The sequence below is a fragment of the Arachis stenosperma genome, chromosome 6 (genome assembly GCF_014773155.1).
Source record: "Arachis stenosperma cultivar V10309 chromosome 6, arast.V10309.gnm1.PFL2, whole genome shotgun sequence".
Classification (NCBI taxonomy): Eukaryota; Viridiplantae; Streptophyta; class Magnoliopsida; order Fabales; family Fabaceae; genus Arachis; species Arachis stenosperma.
In genome coordinates this window covers 134,257,209-134,277,171 of record NC_080382.1, presented here as the reverse complement: position 1 = coordinate 134,277,171, position 19,963 = coordinate 134,257,209, and the positions used below count along the sequence as shown (strand labels likewise).

General features: G+C 35.4%; 1 protein-coding gene and 1 pseudogene across 1 annotated transcript; both read right to left on the bottom strand.

Annotated features, from left to right (window-relative positions):
* Window positions 1-685: 685 nt before the first annotated feature.
* On the bottom strand, window positions 686-2,095 carry LOC130934700 (GDP-fucose transporter 1-like; annotated as a pseudogene).
* A 14,211-nt stretch (window positions 2,096-16,306) lies between these two features.
* On the bottom strand, window positions 16,307-17,277 carry LOC130936202 (ethylene-responsive transcription factor ERF034). The gene has a single exon (XM_057866239.1). The coding sequence runs from the start codon at window positions 17,168-17,170 to the stop codon at window positions 16,466-16,468; it is 705 nt and encodes a 234-aa protein (XP_057722222.1). The 5' UTR covers window positions 17,171-17,277; the 3' UTR covers window positions 16,307-16,465.
* Between the last annotated feature and the right edge of the window lie 2,686 nt (window positions 17,278-19,963).

Here is a 19,963-nt window from a genome sequence, read left to right as displayed (position 1 = left end):
TGAAATTTCTGTTTGAATGAATGCATAATGAAGATTTTTATTTTTTTGCACAATATCAGCTTTCACTTCTTTTTATTTAATGATGTAGTTTCCAACCATGCTATGTATGAGGGGAAAAAAACTATCAAAACAATTATTGGCAATTTGGCATAAAATATATGTTCGAATTAGGGGATTTATATTTAAAATGTATAGAACACAACAGGTGTGTGTATATATAAAAATAGAATAAACTATTATTTGTATTTATAAACTTTATGAATATTGATAAAAATATCCATCAAATAAAGAAACTAATGTTGTACCAAAAAAAATGGTGTTTCTTATGAAAAAAATACTCAAACCTTAATTTTTTGTTAACTTTTTAATAAAATTTCTAAATTACCCCTACCATCTTCTTCCCTAAATTTCAAACTTTCACAACCCTCACCCCACCAACACTTTTTCTGATTATTACCACCGTCTCCCCTTTCCCTCTCCACTGCCACCACTCACCATCAACACCACCAGCACCACCATCATCTCCCCTTAACACCATCATTCCTTTTTTGTGGAGGTTTTCTCTCAGTAGTTGTGAGCTTATCTGTAAGTAACAAATTAGAATTATAAGAGCACTGGGATCAAACAAAAATCCAAAACCAAATCTCAAATCATTAAAAATCTCAAGATTCTCACTGGTAAAGAATCAGAACAACGGCGTAATCATGAAAGAGAACAAATTGTTGTACAAAACAAAATTCCAAGAGTTCAATCCTAGATTCATGATCATGTGCTTGACGTAAACTGTCTCAGTAGTGATTGTGACAAGATAAGTAAAAACCCAAGAATAAATAGTAAAGGTAAAAGCAGAATCAATGGCGACATACCTCGGCGCCAGCGAGGATAACAATGTGGGAGAAAAATGTGAACTTGGAGGGGCAAGGCAAGTGGTAGAATACGGTATCTACAAGTACGACGAGGAGAGGTGTGAGAGATTGGAAGATGATGAAGGTGTTGACATCGACGGGGCGGAGGAGGTTGGTGTTGGTGAAGATGACGAGAGGAAGAAGACGAGTGTAGCGGGAAAGAAGCGCTTGGCGGTGTCAACAGTGAAGGAGTCGTGGTGGAGGAACCCTAATTTGTCGAGAAGGTAGATGCCGAGAGCGGAAGTGAGGTACTAGAGTGCGGTTAAGAGGTTGGGATAGTTGAATTGGGTGATAGCATGTTGATGATGGTGGAGAGATTGGAGCAGAGTGCGTAACCGACCACAAGAAAATGAGATTTTGTGGAGAGGGGAGGGGAGGTAGTAGTAAGGAAGGTGGTGGTGGTGGTGGTGGTGAGGGTTGTTGCGAAAGTTTGAAATTTAGGGGAGAAGATAATAGGTAGGGGTAATTTGGAAATTTTATTAAAAATTCAACAAAAATTAGGATTTGGGTATTTTTGTCACACGGAACCCATAATATGGGTACAACGTTAGTTTTTTTTTATTTGATGGGTATTTTTGTCATCGTTCACAAAGTTCATAGGTACAAATGGTAGTTTATTTGTAAAAATACATATGATTTCGTGTTAGATTTTTGTACACTTGCATTTTTTATATCACTACAAGAAAAATGTTGAGTACCTTTAGAATTACTGTCGGATTTAGCATTGACTTGTATCGGCAGATTTACTGTCGGAACTTTCGACGAAAAGGAGGAGAAATTCGTCGCCATAAAATGTTACCGTTGGAAGAGATTTTTCGTTGCTAAACCCGATGGTAATTATTGGTGCGAAAATATAACTCAACAGCGCCAATGTTACAGTCGAATATTCCGCCGGTATAACGATTTAAAGAAATGTGTTGTTTTGGTGATTTACTGTCGAAAAAATCCGATGGTAAAATTGGGTTAAAATTCAAACACAGAACCCTTCCCCTTCACTTGTCTTAATGCTTTCACTCCCTTCTCCCTCTCTCTCTTCTCGTCTTCTCTCTCCATCACCATCGAATCGTCACTGTCGCCACCGCCGGGAGCTCGTCGTCGTCGTTGCTGCCCCTTGAAATACCCATTGAAGCAACCGCTGCACATCTCATCGATTCTGCTGCTGTTGCTCTCTCCGCTGCATCCTCCACCATGGCTATCGTTCACGCCGTCATCACTGCCATCTCTGTCACTACCACATTAAAGAGACCTTGCAGCCACTATCATCGGATTTATTGTTGGTATGGTTATTTTATTTTTACATATTAATTTGTGACTTTAGCATTTTGTTAGGGTTTAGGTTAACTCAGTGGTTAAATTTTTTTAACGAAGTGTGTGATTAGGATTTGTTGTTTTAATTTAATGGATGTAAAAATCAAATAATGTTAGAGTAGGTTAAGTAAGGTGAGATTAAGAGTGCTTGAGTTGTTGGAAGATTTTAGTAAAGTTTAGTGAATTAGTTTCTTTCAATTGCATTAAACTTATGTCGCTTATTTTTGTCATACCTCTTGTTAGTTTGGTGAAATTAATTAGAATTAGGTTTTAATTAATTGGAATAATGAGTTTTACTTATTTTTTTAAATTAGTTTCTGATTTAGTTTCAGCTTGTGAATTTAATATGTTTTTCTTTTTATTAGGACGGTGCTATTTTCTCTGAGATCAGTTGGAGTTTTTTTTTTGTTTGTGCAGTAATATTCCAGGTTATTTTTTATCTCTGAATATAATGAATTGTTTAAATTTTATGTTGGACTTACTTTTCCTAGGGTGTGTGTTTCAATATGATTCCTAGTCATCGTCTATGGATGTATGGGAGAAATAACGATAGTCGGGGGGTTTAAAACCTGAATTCTTTGAGAGGGTTGACGTGTTTGTCACACATGTCTTCAGCATGGAACAATTTAGGTCTGAAGGAATATCTAGGTGTCAATATCAAAGTGTCGGTTGACTAAGTGGTTAGGACCTGCGGACATAACGTTTCACCTCTATCGTAATGGGTTCATGGATGAGTACTGGATGTGCACGGAACACATAGAAGTGGACGAGTAAGGAATTAACTGGTTTGCCTCTAATTTGAATAGGTTCTATTGTCAATCAATGAAGGTTCGGGTGGTGAGAGACTTAAACATGGAAGAAATAACTTGGGAGGCTAACTAAGAGAGATACAAGGAGATGGTGTTTAATGCAACAGGTGTTACAAAATTGGAAGAGACTGAAGAAGAGCCTAACCCAGAGGCAAAGAAATTTTATCAAAAGTTAGAATCTGTTGTGAAACCTTTGTTTGAAGGGTGCGTTCATTCGGAGTTGTCTGTATGTGTTAGAATGATGAGTATTAAGTCAGAGTCAAATCATACCCAAGATTTTTTTTTATAAGTGGCCATCCTTTGCAACAAACTGGTACGTGTCATATCCACTGACATCTCTCGAAACCACTACGAAGTAAAGAAGTTAGTTTTAAAATTGATTCTAAATGCGGTGAAAATTGATTGTTGTTTGAATGGTTGTATGTTGTACTACAAGACGGATGCAGACCTAATTGAATACAAATTTTGTAGATCACCAAGGTTCCAAGTCGAGAGAGAACAGATTAGTAAATGTCGGTTAAAGAGAATTCCAATGAAACGGATGCACTACTTGCCCTTAATCTCTATACTAAAAAAAACGTGTTTGATAATATCATGCACACAGTAATGGACGATGAGCAAATAAATGACATCAATAAGGTTAGGAAAGACTTGGTAGAGATTTGCAAACAGCCAGATCTGAATTTAAAGAGACTTGATAATGGACGGTGGGCTAAACCAAAGACGGTGTTCACTCTAATGAAGGAGCAGAGACAAAATATATTTGTACGTGAATTAGAGGATTAATGTTTTTTTATAGTTACACCTCTAACTTGAGCAGGTATTCAAAAGTGTTACGGGGTAAGCTTGCTAGGTTAAATAGTCATGATTGTCACATCTTCATGGAGTCTTTGCTTTCTGTCGCATTCAAAGAACTTCCAACCAACATTTGAAAATCCTCACAGAAATAAGTGAGTTCTTTAGAAAGTTATGTGCTATGAAATTTAGCATTAACTATCTCACAATTATGGACTAGAATATTCCTATATACTTTGTAAGTAGAGAGGATATTCCCTCCATCCTTTTTTGACGTTATGGAATACTTTGCAATCCACAAACTAACCGGCAAGTGCACCGGGTCGTACCAAGTAATACTTCAGGTGAGTGAAGGTCGATCCCACAAGGATTGATGGACTGAGCAACAATGGTCAAATGAATCACTTAGTCAGGCAAGTAGAAAGTTGTGTTTTGAGGGTTGTAAAACGCATTAAACAGTAAATTCAGAGAATTAGAAAGCAAACAATAAAAATGGTGTGAAATATGTGAGAGAAATAGTTAAGGGTTCAAAGTTGTTTATTCATCCAGATTAAGTTTTCTTACCGACTATTTTAATCATGCAAGATTCTTTTCATAACAAGCTATAATTGACTAAACCCTAATGTCTTAGTGATTTAGTCTCCTCTAACCCAATCAACTGCTAATGTCTTGGTTACTTAATATAGATTAGAGGGTTAAGATCAATTCTAGTTTATGGCCACGGAAACCCTAATTACCCAAAACTAAGAGGATTATATGTCACGTATCCCGATTAGTTCAAGTAATTAGCAATTTAGGAGAAATTTACTTTCAATTTGTTGTTCAAGCGAGATAACTCTGTCGAGAATCACAAGAACACATATAGAATGAGGGTTATACTGTCATTCTACCCAGATTTATAAGATGAAGAACGAAAGCAATCATTAAAACTAAATCAATACATTAATTAAAATAGAAAAGTAACAGTCTTAATCCATAGAAATAAACAGAGCTCCTAACTCTAACTGAGGAGGTTTGGTGGCTCATGACTTATAGAGAAAACAAGGGTTCTAAAAAGTGTGAAAGTGTCAAAAAGAAAAGATCCTTCTAAAGGGTGAATATTTTTCCTTTTATATCTAACCTAATTTTATTTAAAACTAAAATAAAATATTAAATTCTAAACCTAAAAGATTTTGTTTGTAAAGAAAAATTACAAAAATAAAAGATAATATAATAACTAAGAGCTAAATCCAACAAAAGATGCTCCTTTAATGTGGTGGAGTTCAAATTGCTTTGCGCTAAACATCAGGTGTGGCGTTTAGCTCCCCCATGGGCAAAAAGCCCTCCTTAGTTCGCTGGTAGCTGGCACTAAACGCCAACTTGGTGTTTAGCGCCCAAAGGGGCAGCTTTATAACCTCTCCTTTTTGCTCAAAACTCTGGCAAATTGATCCGAATTTTACCTGAAATAATAAAAATACAAAAACAACTCAATATATCATCCAAAGAGGATTTTAACGCTAAAACATAATTAAACTTACTAAATTCTAACTAGAAAATAAGCAGAAAATGGGTATAAGATACTCACACATCACAACACCAAATTTAAACTGCTGCTTGTTCTCAAGCAACTAAAACAATATAAGACTAAGAAGAGAAAATGCCTAAGACTTGAGCATTCATTTAAGCTCATGTCCAATTACTGAGTGGGGCTAATGACACTATAATTCTAAATAGGTTTGGCATCTCACTATCCTTTAAAACTCAGAGATGTTGATATCCTTCAGAACTAGAACTCGGATGATATTATGGATTGTCTTCTTTAGGCCCTAATTGATCCTTGAACACAGCTTTTTCTTTTCATTTCTCTTGGTGCTTTGCACCTTGAGTCTAGCCGTGACTCCAAGTGTTTTGTTCTCAAGCTTAACTTGATACAACAACACCACAAACTCTTAACTGGAAAACTCTTTTGAGTTCTAATTTTTCTTTTTATTTCTCCCAGACAGTGGTGCTCAAAACCTTTGGCATACTCTGTAATTGCACTTAGTCTCAACTCTTAGTGCTCTGTCTCAAGGATTACTTGACACATTCACACCACAAGCATATAGTTAGGAAAATAACTCATTTGAGCTTTTAATCATTTTAGACCTTCCTAACTATTTATGCTCAAAGCCCTGGACCTTATTTTTATTATTTTTTATTTATTTTTTGCTGTTTATTTTGCTTCAAGGACTAATTTTTTACTTACTTTAGAGAATTCATAATATTTCTCTAAGTTCCTATACCTTAGGAATCAACATTCTCAATTTCAAGATCAAATATGCACTGTTCAGTTCATACATTTGGAATTATAAACAATACCACCACATCAAAGTTATCAGAATAACTCAAAGTTATCAGAATAACTCAAGTCTCATGCACTTTACTACTTCTTTTCTTTTTCTTTTAATTTTTCAACCTTAGTGAGTAATACGTGAGACAATTTTCAAAATAAATATATAATAGCAAAATAGATAACTAAACTGGAAAGCAATAAACTACTACTAATGATCATGCAAAAGACTTTTAAATAAATAACAGGAAATGGATAAAATAATGAAAAACAGAAAATAAGAAAAATAGAAGACAAAGAAACTCAACCACCTCAGTCATCTTGGCTACTGATTCCTTCTGGGAATCTTCTCTGGCACTTTAGCTCATCCAAGTTGTGCCACTGCCTCAGCAGCTCCTCCACTAGCTGATGAAGGAGGGCTGAGTGGTCCTAATGCTCAATTTTCAGCTGATCAACAGACGATGTCAGCTCCCCAATGGATGTAATCAACTTATCCCAGTAGTCATGGGGAGAGAAATAGAATCCCTGAGTCATCTAAGACTGCTTCTGCTGAGGAGAAGGAACTGGCTCCTGTGGTAGTGCATGTCTAAGCTCCCTAGCATGCTCCATACCCCTCTTAGTAATAGGTCTATCGAGCTCAATAGGGGTATCTCCATCAATGCGAACTCTGGCTGCCTCACACAGGCGGAAGATGAGGTGAAAGAAGGCCAATCTCACAGAGGTAGAAGCCTTCACCGCTACGCGGGACAACTCCCGAGGGATCACCTAATGCACCTCTATCTTATTTCAGAGCATGATGTAGTGGATCATCATGACTTGGTCAATAGTGACTTCAGACTGGTTGTTTGTGGGGATGATAGAGCGCTGAATAAACTCCAACCATCCTCTAGTAACCGGTTTGAAGTCATGCCTACCCAGCTAGTATGGTTGACCTCTGGCGTCCCTCCTCTATTGTGCTCTGGGGAGGCATATGTCTTTAAGGATCTGGTCCAGTCTCTGGTCAGTGTTGACTCTCTGAGTGTAAGAATGAGGGTTCTCTCTGGATGGTGGTAGCTGCAATGCTTCCCTCACACTCTCAGGACTGAACACCAAAATCTCCCCTTGGTCCATGGTGCGCCAGTAATTTGGGTACCATTTTATGCCTTGTGCATGCTTGTAAGTCATCCAAGCATTGGCATAAAACTCTTTGACCATCAGCGCTCCCACATCAGTCACGGGATTGGCCAGAACTTCCCAATCCTGCCTAAGAATTCGGTCTCGGATTTTCGGATACTCACCCGGCTGCAGATCAAAGCAGACCTCCGGGATCACTTTCTTTTTGTTCACTACTTCGTGAAAGTGATCCTCATGGGTCTTAGAGAAGAACCGGATAAATTCATAAGGGTCGGATGCAGGGGCCTTCTCTTTTCTCTTCCTTGAAGAGGATTCTCTGATTTTTGGTGCCATATGGATGATGAAAATGAAAAAAAAAGTAGAGGATCACACATCAAACTTAAAGGTTTGCTCGTCCCCAAGAAAAGAAAAAAAGAAATAGAAAGAATGTAGGGAAGGAGATAGAGATGATGGGGATAGCGAAGAAGGGAGTTCGAGTAATGGGTGAAAGGTTGTGAAAGCAAAATAAAAAAATGGAGAGTAGTGAAATGGAAGGGAATGGAAGTAAGTGAAGTAGTGAAATGGGTGGAAGTGTGGTGAAAAGTGAAAAAGGAATGGGTATTTATAAAGGAGGGGGTAGGGGGTTCGGTCATGGTGGGAAGGGTGGGGGTAAATGTAATTGAATGTGGTTAATGGGGAAGAGAGATTGATGGGGGTTGAGTGGGTGATGGAAAGGTTGATAGATGTATGGGAAAATGAGGGATGAATGTGGATGGTATAATAGGGAAGGGGGAGAGAGGTTGTTGAGTTGAATGGTCAAAGGGAGGAGGGAGTGGGAGTAACTTTGGGAATGGTGAAGGCCCTTCTTCGAAATTCAAAACTGGCGTTCTTGGCGCTAAACTCCAGCCTCGGCCTTTAGCACCAGAATTAGCACTTTTTTTAAAACTGAGTGGTGGCACTAAACGCCAGCTTGGAGGGTTGATGCTTCATGAAATTATATCCTTATGGGAGTTAAACACCACCTGGCGTTTAACGCCAACTGCCGCTTGTCCATCCTGGGCGTTAAATGCCCTTGCTGCCTTGCCTGGCATTAAACGCTCACTTGGCATTTAGCGCCAAAACACTTTGAGTTGAACGCTCTCCAGGGTGTTATGTTCTTCCTCATGAGTCCTCCTGTTCCTGTTCTAAACACTTTGTATGATCACAATTAAAATTAAACCAAGAAAAACTATAAATAAAAAAAATCATGAAAATTAAACTGAAAGAAAAACTAAAGGATACTTATGATTGGGTTGCCTCCCAACAAGTGCTTCTTTACTGTCACTAGCTTGACGGTCACCTCCACTAGGGAAGGGGTGATCATAGGGGTTTAGCTCTTCACCCCTCACTGTGAATCTCTTTCCTGTGCTATCATGGATTAACTCAATGTGCTCAAGAGACAGGATCTTGTTCACTATATGAGGTAGAATTGAACTCTTAGTGAATACCACCTTCATTCCTGGAGAGAAGTCTTTAGTAGAAATCTTCTTGTTCCTCCAACCTCTAGGCACCTCTTCTTAGGAACTCCCTCCTTGGTGGATGATGCACATCCAACACCAAACTTAGGTTTGGTGTCAGAGAAAATTGTAGTGGTTCCCACCAAAAAAGGTTTGAGCAGTGAACCCTGCTTTGCAATAGTCAGTGGTCTTTGTAGACTTGGGTTGGTGATCTCACCCTTCATGCAAGCTCCTCCTTCACCAGAGTGGTGTAAGGGTTTAAAAACCTGAAATACCAAGTAATCCTCAGGCATCCTCAGAACCAGATCACCTTTTACAACATCAATCAAAGCTCTCTCAGTGGCCAGAAATGGCCTTCCCAGGATCAGAGAGTCATTTGCATCCTCTTCCATGTCAAGGATCACGAAGTCTGCAGGGAGGAAAAGCTCTCCAACCTTGACCAAGACATTCTCTACTATTCCATATGCCTGTTTCAGAGACTTGTTTGCTATTTGTAGTGCTATCCGTGTTGGCTGCGCCTCTTGGATTCCAAGCTTCTTTATTACAGACAAGGGCATTAAATTGATGCCTGCACCAAGATCACATAGGGCTTTGTCAAAGTTGGTACTTCCAATAGTGCAAAGAATCTGAAAGCTCCTTGGGTCTGGCATCTTCCTTGGCAACTTCCTCTAAACTAATACACTGCATTCTTCAGTCAGGATCACGGTTTCATCTCCTTTTAGGGTTCTTTTTGCAGAGAGTAAACCCTTCATGAGCTCAAGATATTGAGGCATATGCTCCAGTACCTCAGCAAAAGGCATGTACTATGGCATCCTCAACCTTTTCTGCAAGTTCAGTAACATATGCTTCCTCCTTTGGCACGGAGTCATTAGCCACTGTGATAGCCTTGCATTCTTCTCTTGAATTTACCTCTGTATCACCAAGAAGAGTGTTAGGAGGCCTCTTAGGTATTCGCTTGCTCATCTGACTCACTTGTACCACCAGGTTCTGAATTAAAGCTCTGGTCTCCTGTATGAAACTCTGAGTGCTCTTAGAAAGTTTTGCAACTATTGAGGCTAGGTCAGGAGTGTTTTGAGGCTAAAAATTTTCTTGTTGCTACTGAGAGGTTGGAGCTGACGGTTGTTGAACTTATTCTGATTAAAACCGCCTTGAGAGTTGTTGTTGAAATTCGGCTGAGGTTTCTGGGGTCGCTCTCTCCACCCAAAATTTGGGTGATTCTTCCATTCCTAATTAAATGTGTTAGAGTAAGGATCGTTATAGGGATTTCTAGAGGAATTGCCCATATAGTTAACCTGTTCAAGAGTGGATGGAGCCTAACCATAAGTCTCACCTTGGTTGAAGCCACTACTCATGTCATAAGATGCATCTTGAGTATTGACAGCAAAGACTTGCATCCCACTCAAGTACTGAGTAATCATACTAATTTGTTGAGACATGGCCTTGTTCTGGGCAAGAATGGCATCCAAAGTATCTAGCTCTATGACTCCTTCTTCACAGGATTTCTCTAAGAGGTGTACAAGTATTAGTTGTTAGCAACCATCTCAATCAACTCATTAGCCTCTTTAGGAATCTTTTTCATATGTAGAGAGCCACCTGTAGAATTGTCCAAAGACATCTTGTCCATTTCAGAGAGGCCATCATAGAAGATCTGCAGCCTAATCTAGTCTGAGAATATGTTAGGAGGGTACCTCCTGATCATTGACTTGTATCTCTCTCAGGCTTTATAGATGGACTCACCATCTCTCTGCCTGAATTTCTGAACATCCATCCTCAACTTAGTTAGCTTCTGAGGAGGAAAGAACTTGGTCAAAAATCTGTTGACCACCTTGTCCCAAGTGTCCAAGCTTTTCTTAGGCTAAGTGACAAGCCACTGCTTTGCCCTGTCCCTCACAGCAAATGGGAATAGCATAAGCTTATAGACGTCTAGATTCACTCCATTAGTCTTCACAGTGTAACAGATCTGTAGAAAGTTAGAGATGAACAAGTTTGTCTCTTCCTGCGGGAGTCCATGAAACTGGCAATTTTATTGTCCTAGAGTAATCAAATGTGACTTCAGCTCAAAGTTATTTGCACCTATAGGAAGTACCACAATATTGTTCCCATAGAAATTAGGGGTGAGAGCAGTGTATGAGCAAAGCATCCTTCTAGGATGCTCATTACCATTTGGATTCTCAACATTAGCATTAACTATGTTGTTGGGATCCATAGTAGCCTCTTTAACTTCTTTCTCGAAAGTATCTCTGAGATTCTCACTGACCTTATAAATTCAAGCTTGTTGCAAACGCCGCCTCAAGGTCCTCTCAGGTTCAGGATCGAAATCAAGAAGGGGTTCTTTGTTCCTACTCCTGCTCATAAACAACAGACAGCAAATAAAGAGAGGTAGAAATCTCTATGTCAGATTGCAGAGAATTTTCGGTGAGGTATCCTGTGTAAAAGAAAAATAAAATAAACTAAATAATTAATACTAGAAATTCGAAAATCAATAAAGAAAAATAAGACACTAATTTCGAAAATAAAGAAAAGAAAATTAATCAGGAAAAATAAAATAAAATCACAAAAGGGAGACACCAAACTTAACTTCAAAATTTAAAGAGAAAAAAATTTTAGACAATAAAACTAAGAATTCAAAAATTAAGGAACAAAACAAATAAGACTATGAATTGAAAACACCAAATTTAATTTCAAAAATTAAGAAAAAAATTTAAACTAAAATAACACTCAATTTTCAAAAATAAAAATAAAAAAGAAAGAACACAAAATTAAAACAAATAAAAAACTAAAAATGCCTAATCTAAGCAATCAGACAACTGGTAGTTGTCAATCACAGTCCATCCCCAACAACGACGCAAAAAATTTGATGCGAATTTTCTAAATTCACAAACTAATCGACAAGTGCACCGGATCGTACCAAGTAGTAACTCAGGTGTGAGAAGGTCGATCCCACAAGGATTGATGGACTGAGCAACAATGGTCGAATGAATCACTTAGTCAGGCAAGCAGAAAGTTGTGTTTTGAAAGTTGTAAAACGCATTAAATAGTAAATTCAGAGAATTGGAAAGCAAACAATAAAAATGGTGTGAAATATGTGAGAGAAGCAGTTAAGGGTTCAGAATTGTTTATTCATCTGGATTAAGTTTTTTTACTAACTATTTTAATCATGCAAGATTCATTTCATAGCATATTGTAACTGACTAAAATAAAATATTAAATTCTAAACCTGAAAGATTTTGTTTGTAAATAAAAATTACCAAAATAAAAGATAAGATAACAATTAAGAGCTAAATCCAACAAAAGATGCTCCTTTGATGAGGTTGAGTTCGGATTGCTTGGCGCTAAACGCCAGGTGTAGCGTTTAGCACCCCCATGGGCAAAAAGCCCTCCTTAGTTCGTTGGTTGCTAGCGCGTCCAAAGGGGCAGCTTCAAAACTTCTCCTTTTTGCTCAAAACTCTGCCAAATTGATCCGAATTTTACCTAAAATAATAAAACACCAAAACAACTCAAAGTAGCATTTAAAGAGGATTTTAACGCTAAAACATAATTAAACTTATTAAATTTAACTAGAAAATAATAAAAAATGGGTATAAGATTCTCACGCATCATATCCACCTACCATACGAAGCAATACTATAAGAGATTTTGCCGTTTTGCACATATCTTGGATAATTTTACAAATTTAGATTGTTAATTTTTTTAATTAAAAAAATTTAAATCATTATTCTTCTTTCAAAACAAATATTTTTAATTAATCATACGAATACAATAATATAAGTACGTAATATTATATCTAAATCGTTACAATAATACACGTATTTTTTAGTATCAAGACTATATACATATTCCGAGCTAAAAAATTATCTGAAATTATAGTTCAAAAATCATTGGTTTCTTGCTTTTGTTTTATTCGGGGTGGTGTAACCGGAATGTTGTTTATTATTTTTTTCTTTTTGGTTAAAACCCACTACTCAATACTCGAGATGTACCTTTCATATGATTTTTGACATTGTACTCTAGAGATAACATATTATGCATGTCAATAAATACTTTATTGTTTACGTATTTTTATAAATATTATATTTAAAAAAATTCCTCCAAACACTATATATAAATTTCACAAAAATAGCAACAAGTGTAGACTTCTCCTAGATGGCATTCTTCCTAAGTATCAAGAACATGATTTCATTTTGTTCTTACCACAGGATCATGTCCCTGTCCAAATTAAACTTCAATTCTGTTCGCAATATTTTGGTTGTAGTCATTATTACAATGGCATCCATCATAAAAGTAGCAATGAATAGGGTAAAATAAGGTAAGGGACTTCATTCTAATTTTCCTAACAAGTTTAAAATTTTCAACTCTAACTCAAGTTCTACTTCCATTTTAAACCTCCCAACTCAAACTTTACCCAACTCCAACAAAAGAATAAATTTACTTTTACTCAAAGCGTATATTATTAACAAATTAAATTATTAATTTGATAGTGTTGGGAAAATTATTTTTAGTGTTTCCGTTATTAGACAAGTTTTTGATTTAAATCTGTGTTGAGTTTTCCCAACAAAGTGGTATTCAGAGCTTTGGTTGTTTATTTCTGTGCTGATTAAATAGAAGAAAATACTCATGGACTGAATATGGTCAAATTGAATTCCCAAAATTATTCAATTTGGAAGACCCTCATGGAAGATACGATGTATAGCAAGGACTTGTATGATCATGTGGAGGGAGATAAATCCAAAGGTACTAAATCCGATGCTGAATGGAAGAAGCTGAATCGGAAGGCAGTTGCTTTGATTAGGCAATGACTTGATCTTAGCGTGTATCCACATGTTGACACCGAAACGAATGCAGAGAAGATGTGGAAGAAATTGAAGGAGTTATATGAGAGGAAGAATGTGCAAAACAAAGCATTCTTGATTAGGAAGCTTGTCAATATGAAGTATGCTGAAGGTAAATCAATGCCGGAGCACTTGAGCATTTTTCAGGAAACGGTGAACCAACTGACAAATAATAAAATCACTTTGAATGATGAGTTACAAGCCTTGTTGTTGTTGAGCTCTTTGCCTGATAGTTGGGAAGTTCTGGTTGTGACACTGACTAACTCAGCTCCAAAAGAAAAGTTAACGTTAGCAATGGTTAAAGAGAGCATTCAAGAATAAATGGGTGTTCAAATTGAAAGCAGATGAAAATATCTCACGGCCAAGGTAGGAAGCTCGATTGGTTGTGAAAGGCTTTGAGTAAAAGAAAGGTATTGATTTTGAGGAGATTTTCTCTCCAGTTATGAAGATGTCCTCTATTCGAGTTGTGCTTGGATTAGCGGCTAGCTTGAATTTAGAGGTTGAACAGCTTGATGTGAAGACTACATTCTTTTACGGTGACAAAGATAAAGAAATCTATGTGGAGCAACCAGAGGGTTTCGAGGTTAAAGGAAAGGAGCATCTTGTATGCAAGTTGAAGAAGAGCTTATATGGGCTGAAGCAAGCGCCAAGGCAGTGGTACACGAAGTTTGATTCCTTCATGGAAGGTCATGGGTATAGTAAGACTTCTTCTAATCATTGTGTCTATGTTAAGAAATTCTCTGATGGTGATTTTATAATTCTCTTGCTTTATGTTGATGACATGTTGATTGTTGGTCATGACACTAAGAAAATTGAAAGTTTTAAGAAAAACTTGAACAGATCCTTTGCTATGAAGGATTTAGGTCCTGCAAAGAATCCTTGGCATGAGAGTCACTCGTGACAGGAAGAATGGAAAACTGTGGTTGTCGCAGCAGAAGTACATTGAGAAGGTTTTAGAGAGGTTTAGCATGAGTAATTCCAAACCTGTTAGTACTCCACTTGCTAGTTATTTCAAGCTGAGTTCGCAGCAATGTCCTACAAGTGAGAAAGAGAAAGCAGAAATAAAGAAGATTCCATATGCATCTGTAGTTGGCAGTTTGATGTATGCTATGGTTTGCACCAGGCCGGATATTGCTCATGCCGTTGGAGTTGTTAGTCGGTTTCTCTCTAATCCTGGCAAGGAACACTGGCAAGCAGTGAAGTGGATTCTCAGATACCTTAATGGTACTTCCAGAGTTTATTTATGCTTTGGGAGTGACCAACCTGTGTTGGATGGTTACACAGATGCGGATATGGTTGGGGATCTTGATTCAAGAAAGTCTACTTCTGGTTATATGATGACTTTTGCAGTGGGAGCTGTGTCGTGGCAATCTCAACTTCAGAAATGTGTTGCTTTGTCTACTACAGAGGCAGAATACATTGATGTTGTTGAAGCTTCTAAGGAACTCTTGTGGATGAAGAAATTTCTACAAGAGTTAGGCATCAGTCAAGAGAAGTTTGTGTTATTTTGTGACAGTTAGAGTGCTATTCATCTCAGCAAGAATCCGACGTTTCATTCCCGATCGAAGCACATAGAGGTGAGATATCATTGGATACGTCAAGCGCTTGAGATGAAGTCATACGCACTTGAGAAGATCCATACTGATGATAATGGTTCAGATATGATGACTAAGAGTTTACCTGTAGTGAAGTTTGATTCCTGCAAAGAGAAGGCAGACTTTGTGGAGCAGCCTATCCCCACTTGAGTTGGTGAGGGGGAGATTTGTTGGTGAGTCCCCAACTAAGTGGGGCCCACATCTCATTAAAAAAAAGAAATAAGGAGAGAAAGTGGCATAAGCCATGGAAGAGAGAGTGAAGCTTTCTTTTAAAAATTGAAAGCAACGAAGCAAGGGTTTTTCGGCGTCGAGAGAAGAAGGAAATTTGGGGGAAAAGAGCATGCTAACCTTGATCACATTGACTTGGTAAACTTGCTCCATTTCTTATAAAATTTTAGTATGTTATTCCTGGTATAGAGATGAACATTAGGATATAACTTGCTAGTTATATTGCCTTCTTTTTTACCTGATTTGAGATACCCACTTTTATGGAAGGTTTATGTTGATTCCATCAGTTTTGATGATGTATTTTGTTGATTGTTGAGATGCCCTAGTGTTACTAGGAAGACTGTTTGTGTATCCATTATTCTGATAGTGAAAGATTTTTCTAGACTAGGTCCCGTGAATTTTTTGTCCCTCTTTTAAGAGTTTTCCTACGTTAAAATTTTGGTGTTTAATTATTTAATTTCTGTCATTATATTTATCGCTTGAAGTATTTTGGTATTATCCATTTAATTTAAATTTAATTATCTGTGCAGAACCAAAAAACTTAAATTTAATTCTCTACACCTTTATGATATCATATGTATATATATTTTTATAAACATGTATATTATACATTAAGAATACGAATTAGATGAACAAAGTTGGTCCCATATTCAAACTCAGCCTTGTTTACTGTGGATTGAGTTGTCAACCTATTTTGACTGGACTAAATTGAATTGGATACCCGCATGTGCGAGTAACAACGTTACTAACACTAATCATGAGGTCATAATTTATACTAAAATTGCAATAGAAGTAAAGCTAAGGAGATAATAATTAAAGTTATCTTAATAATTTAACATCTATAATTTTATATATATAATATTTATAATTATATAATATTACAAATAAAATTATATAATTATTCTATTAATAATTAATAAATATTAAATAAAATAATCTCGATCATTTAAATGATTTTATGCAGAGTAGTTATAAACACAAACTCATACCCATAATTGCAAGAACGTACTGCAAACTACAATTTACAAATTACAAGCCAATAATTTTTTGGTAAAGTATATTTTATTTTTCATGGGATTAAGAATCTGTACCAAGTATTACTAGTAATTCTCCCACAACAAATGCTCCTCAAGCCTGAATCCATAATCAACTGCAAATAGTAGATGCCAAGAAGGAGAATAAGAGGAAGAAGATGCACTACTCTTTCCATCGTCGGAGAAAAGATCCGGTAGCAGGTCAAACAATGCGCCATCATCATCATCATCCATACTTGAAGATTCTTGCTCATGATTATTATTAGTGGAAGTTGAAGATTCCATTATTAGGCCATGATTTTGTTCTTCTTGTTCAGCATCAGCTTCAGTATTGTTCTCCACGGCTGCCGCCTTGGAGGCCGCAGCTTGAATGTCCTTAGGAGATGTACTGACTGGCCTTGGGTAACGCCGAGCCATTTTAGGGAAATTGAGGTAAGCTGAAGGGCCTTTGATGGCTAAAGCCGCCACGTCATGCGCTTTTGCCGCCATTTCAGCGGTTCTATATGTTCCCAGCCAAATTCTTGATTTCTTTCTTGGCTCCCGGATCTCAGACACCCACTTCCCCCATGCCCTCATTCTCACACCTCTGTATGATGGGTGATGCATCCCTGCGTAGTAGTCGCCATTGTTGTTCTCCATTTTCTTGCACTCGTTGCCGTTTTTGGACATTTGACATGCTCTTCTTGATGACATTCTTTCTTTAATGGTGCTTGAATTTGAGGAGTTTGAAGTGGTGGAGACTAATTTTTCTTCAGTATCATCACTTTCCATGCTGATAGCTTAGCTTAGCTGCAGGGATATGTTAAATTGTTTAATTATTAATACTCTACACACACAATGATGAGTGATACAATTGTTTGTCTTTTTCTTCTTCATGAAAGAACTGGATTTATATAAAGAAGAAAAAGAAAAAGAAAAAGAAAAAAGTATATAGGAAAAGGAATATAAAGCAACATGGGCTCCAGAAGGCTACAGTTCAGCTAATTTATTCGGCATGTGACAAATGAAGGACATGCATATAATACACACGGAATGTTATTTGCCTATATTTTCTATTTTTAGTATCAAAATAAGGGTGTTTTTTTTCAATTGGTTTTCTAATGACACATGATGATAAGAATACTATGAATGAAAATATTTTGTTAAAAATTATTAAAAATGTATAACTTTTTTATATTTTTAATGTATTGAACACCAACAAATTTAAAAACTTTAATTATTATACTTTAAAAATAGGTTCTAAAAAAACACAAATTAACTAAATTTTTATAATAATTAATAAAAAGTGAGAGCAGATAATATAACTTTAGATAACATGTACCTGCTTTTCTCTCAACAATGCGATAAAGGAGAAGAAACCTAGCGCACCTTAGAAGGTTGCTACTGCCATCAGTCTTGCAAGTCAGTGGTGACCCTTCTTTCATTTTTTTTCCCTCCTTTCTTTCTGTCTTTTTTTTTATCTTTCGTCTATGTTGTTATATATTTCTTTTTTTTTAACTTTTAGATTTTAATAACCTTCTTGTGATGTGTTTTTTTTTATAATTTTTGTCAAATTTTATAGATAATTTGGATATGGACAGTAGCGGAATTTGAACAAAATTATTGCAGGCGCAAAAATTTTAATATAAAATTATATAATGTTATTTATATTAATTATTTGTTTTTACTAAGATGACAAAAAATAGGTAAAAAAAATTATAATTGTAAAAAAACTAGAATATTATAAGCGGTGAAATATATATAAAAAAATTATAGTTAGAACAATAAATATTACAAATTACAAGATTCATTGAATATTTGAATATATTTTTGTTAGAGGAATTCAATTAATAAATAATAAAATATAAAATAATACTAAATTCAATAAATTAAAGGTTATCCAAGTTGCAAATTCTCTGTTAGTTTATACGAATATAATTAAACAAATTTTTTATTTATTTTTATATTTTGTCTAATGTAAAAAAATATATATATTTAGAAAATTAATAAAGTCTAACATAGCACAAATTTATATAAGCTTGTAGTTATATTGAATTAGTTTTTCTTTTTCATTAAAGTGGTGGGTAATAATGAGATTGTATTAGTATTAAATATGGTTTATTTAGTCGCTAAATCCATCCCAGCATTGTCTATTATTAGTAATATATATATATATATATATATATATATATATATATATATATATATATATATATATATATATATAAAACATAAGAATCAAATACGAGTAATTGAGACTAGAAGAACATGATGCTAACCAATTGAGCTAATTTTATTTTTTATCTACATGTTACTAATGCTTTTATAAAATATTTGGGGCCAAAGCCCCATTGGTATAGTACAGATATTTCTGATTTGGAAAAATAATATATATATCGAGAAAAACTTTTAGACTATAAAAATATTTTCAGATAAATTAAAAAGAGCTTAAATTTATTTAGAGAAAAAGAAATAATATCCCCCCCCCCCCCCCAACAATATTATAACATGTTCTGTATAAATCTAAAAACTAAACAGACACATATTTGACTTTATTTCTATTTGTTAAGGTTATTTGTAATAAAAAATTATGCTCACTCTCAGACTTTAATTCAACATAAAAATATCCAGTTTCTTTCTTTAGATTTGGATATAATATTCTTTTGATATTTGTAAGTTTTCTTTGACTATTTTTATGAATGAAATAGTGAAACAAAACTTACAAATATATTTATTATTTAAAAAGAGTATACACTTACTAGTATATTTAAGAGTGGTGCAAATATATTCATTTAATATATACAGAAGAATATTATATGTATCACTGTTTTGTACATATTTTTTATTTTTAGTATTAAAAAGAATTGATAAAAAATGAAAATATAAAATTCTTTTTATAACATAAAAAAACTACAAAAAGAGATGCACACAATATATATATATATATATATATATATATATATATATATATATATATATATATATATATATATATATATATATATTGTACCTTAATTTTACACGTAAATTCATGAGTACCACTCATTTTAATTTAATTTCTTGCTGTCTGTGGTCTAGGCATGTACATGGCTTTGTACAAAAATTAGTCCTTTTAGTAGAGTAGTACGTAGCTTGATGAGCTGGTTCATCTCTTTAAGTGGTAGACCTCCTTTCTTTTATGAGTGTCCATACATAGTACGTAGGCCCCAAAGTTTTCTCAATAAAATCATAGATTTTTCCATATTCTTGGTGGTCATGTATGGACACCCTAATTATACAATAAGTTAATTTGGCATATGATATCAAATTCGAATAGGAAATTAATAAATTTATTATATCGTCGCCTTCTTCGTTTGTCCTTTCAACTTGACTATATTATGTCTGAACTAAAAGAATATGACCACCTCCAAGATATTTTTCACTTTTCAAAAAAAATTTTTCGCAACTAAAATAATCTAGTGAAGTTCTATAGAAGAAGCTATAAGTCATTTTTTGCTCGTCATTTTTTGCTTATCAATTTAACATCTATCTATCAAGTTATTTCTATTACGTTTATACTATTTTTTGTTGTCCACATTATCCCTA

Bases quoted from the DNA above. Each gene is read 5' to 3' on its own strand.
- LOC130936202 (XM_057866239.1), bottom strand. From the start codon at position 17,170: ATGGAAAGTGATGATACTGAAGAAAAATTAGTCTCCACCACTTCAAAC.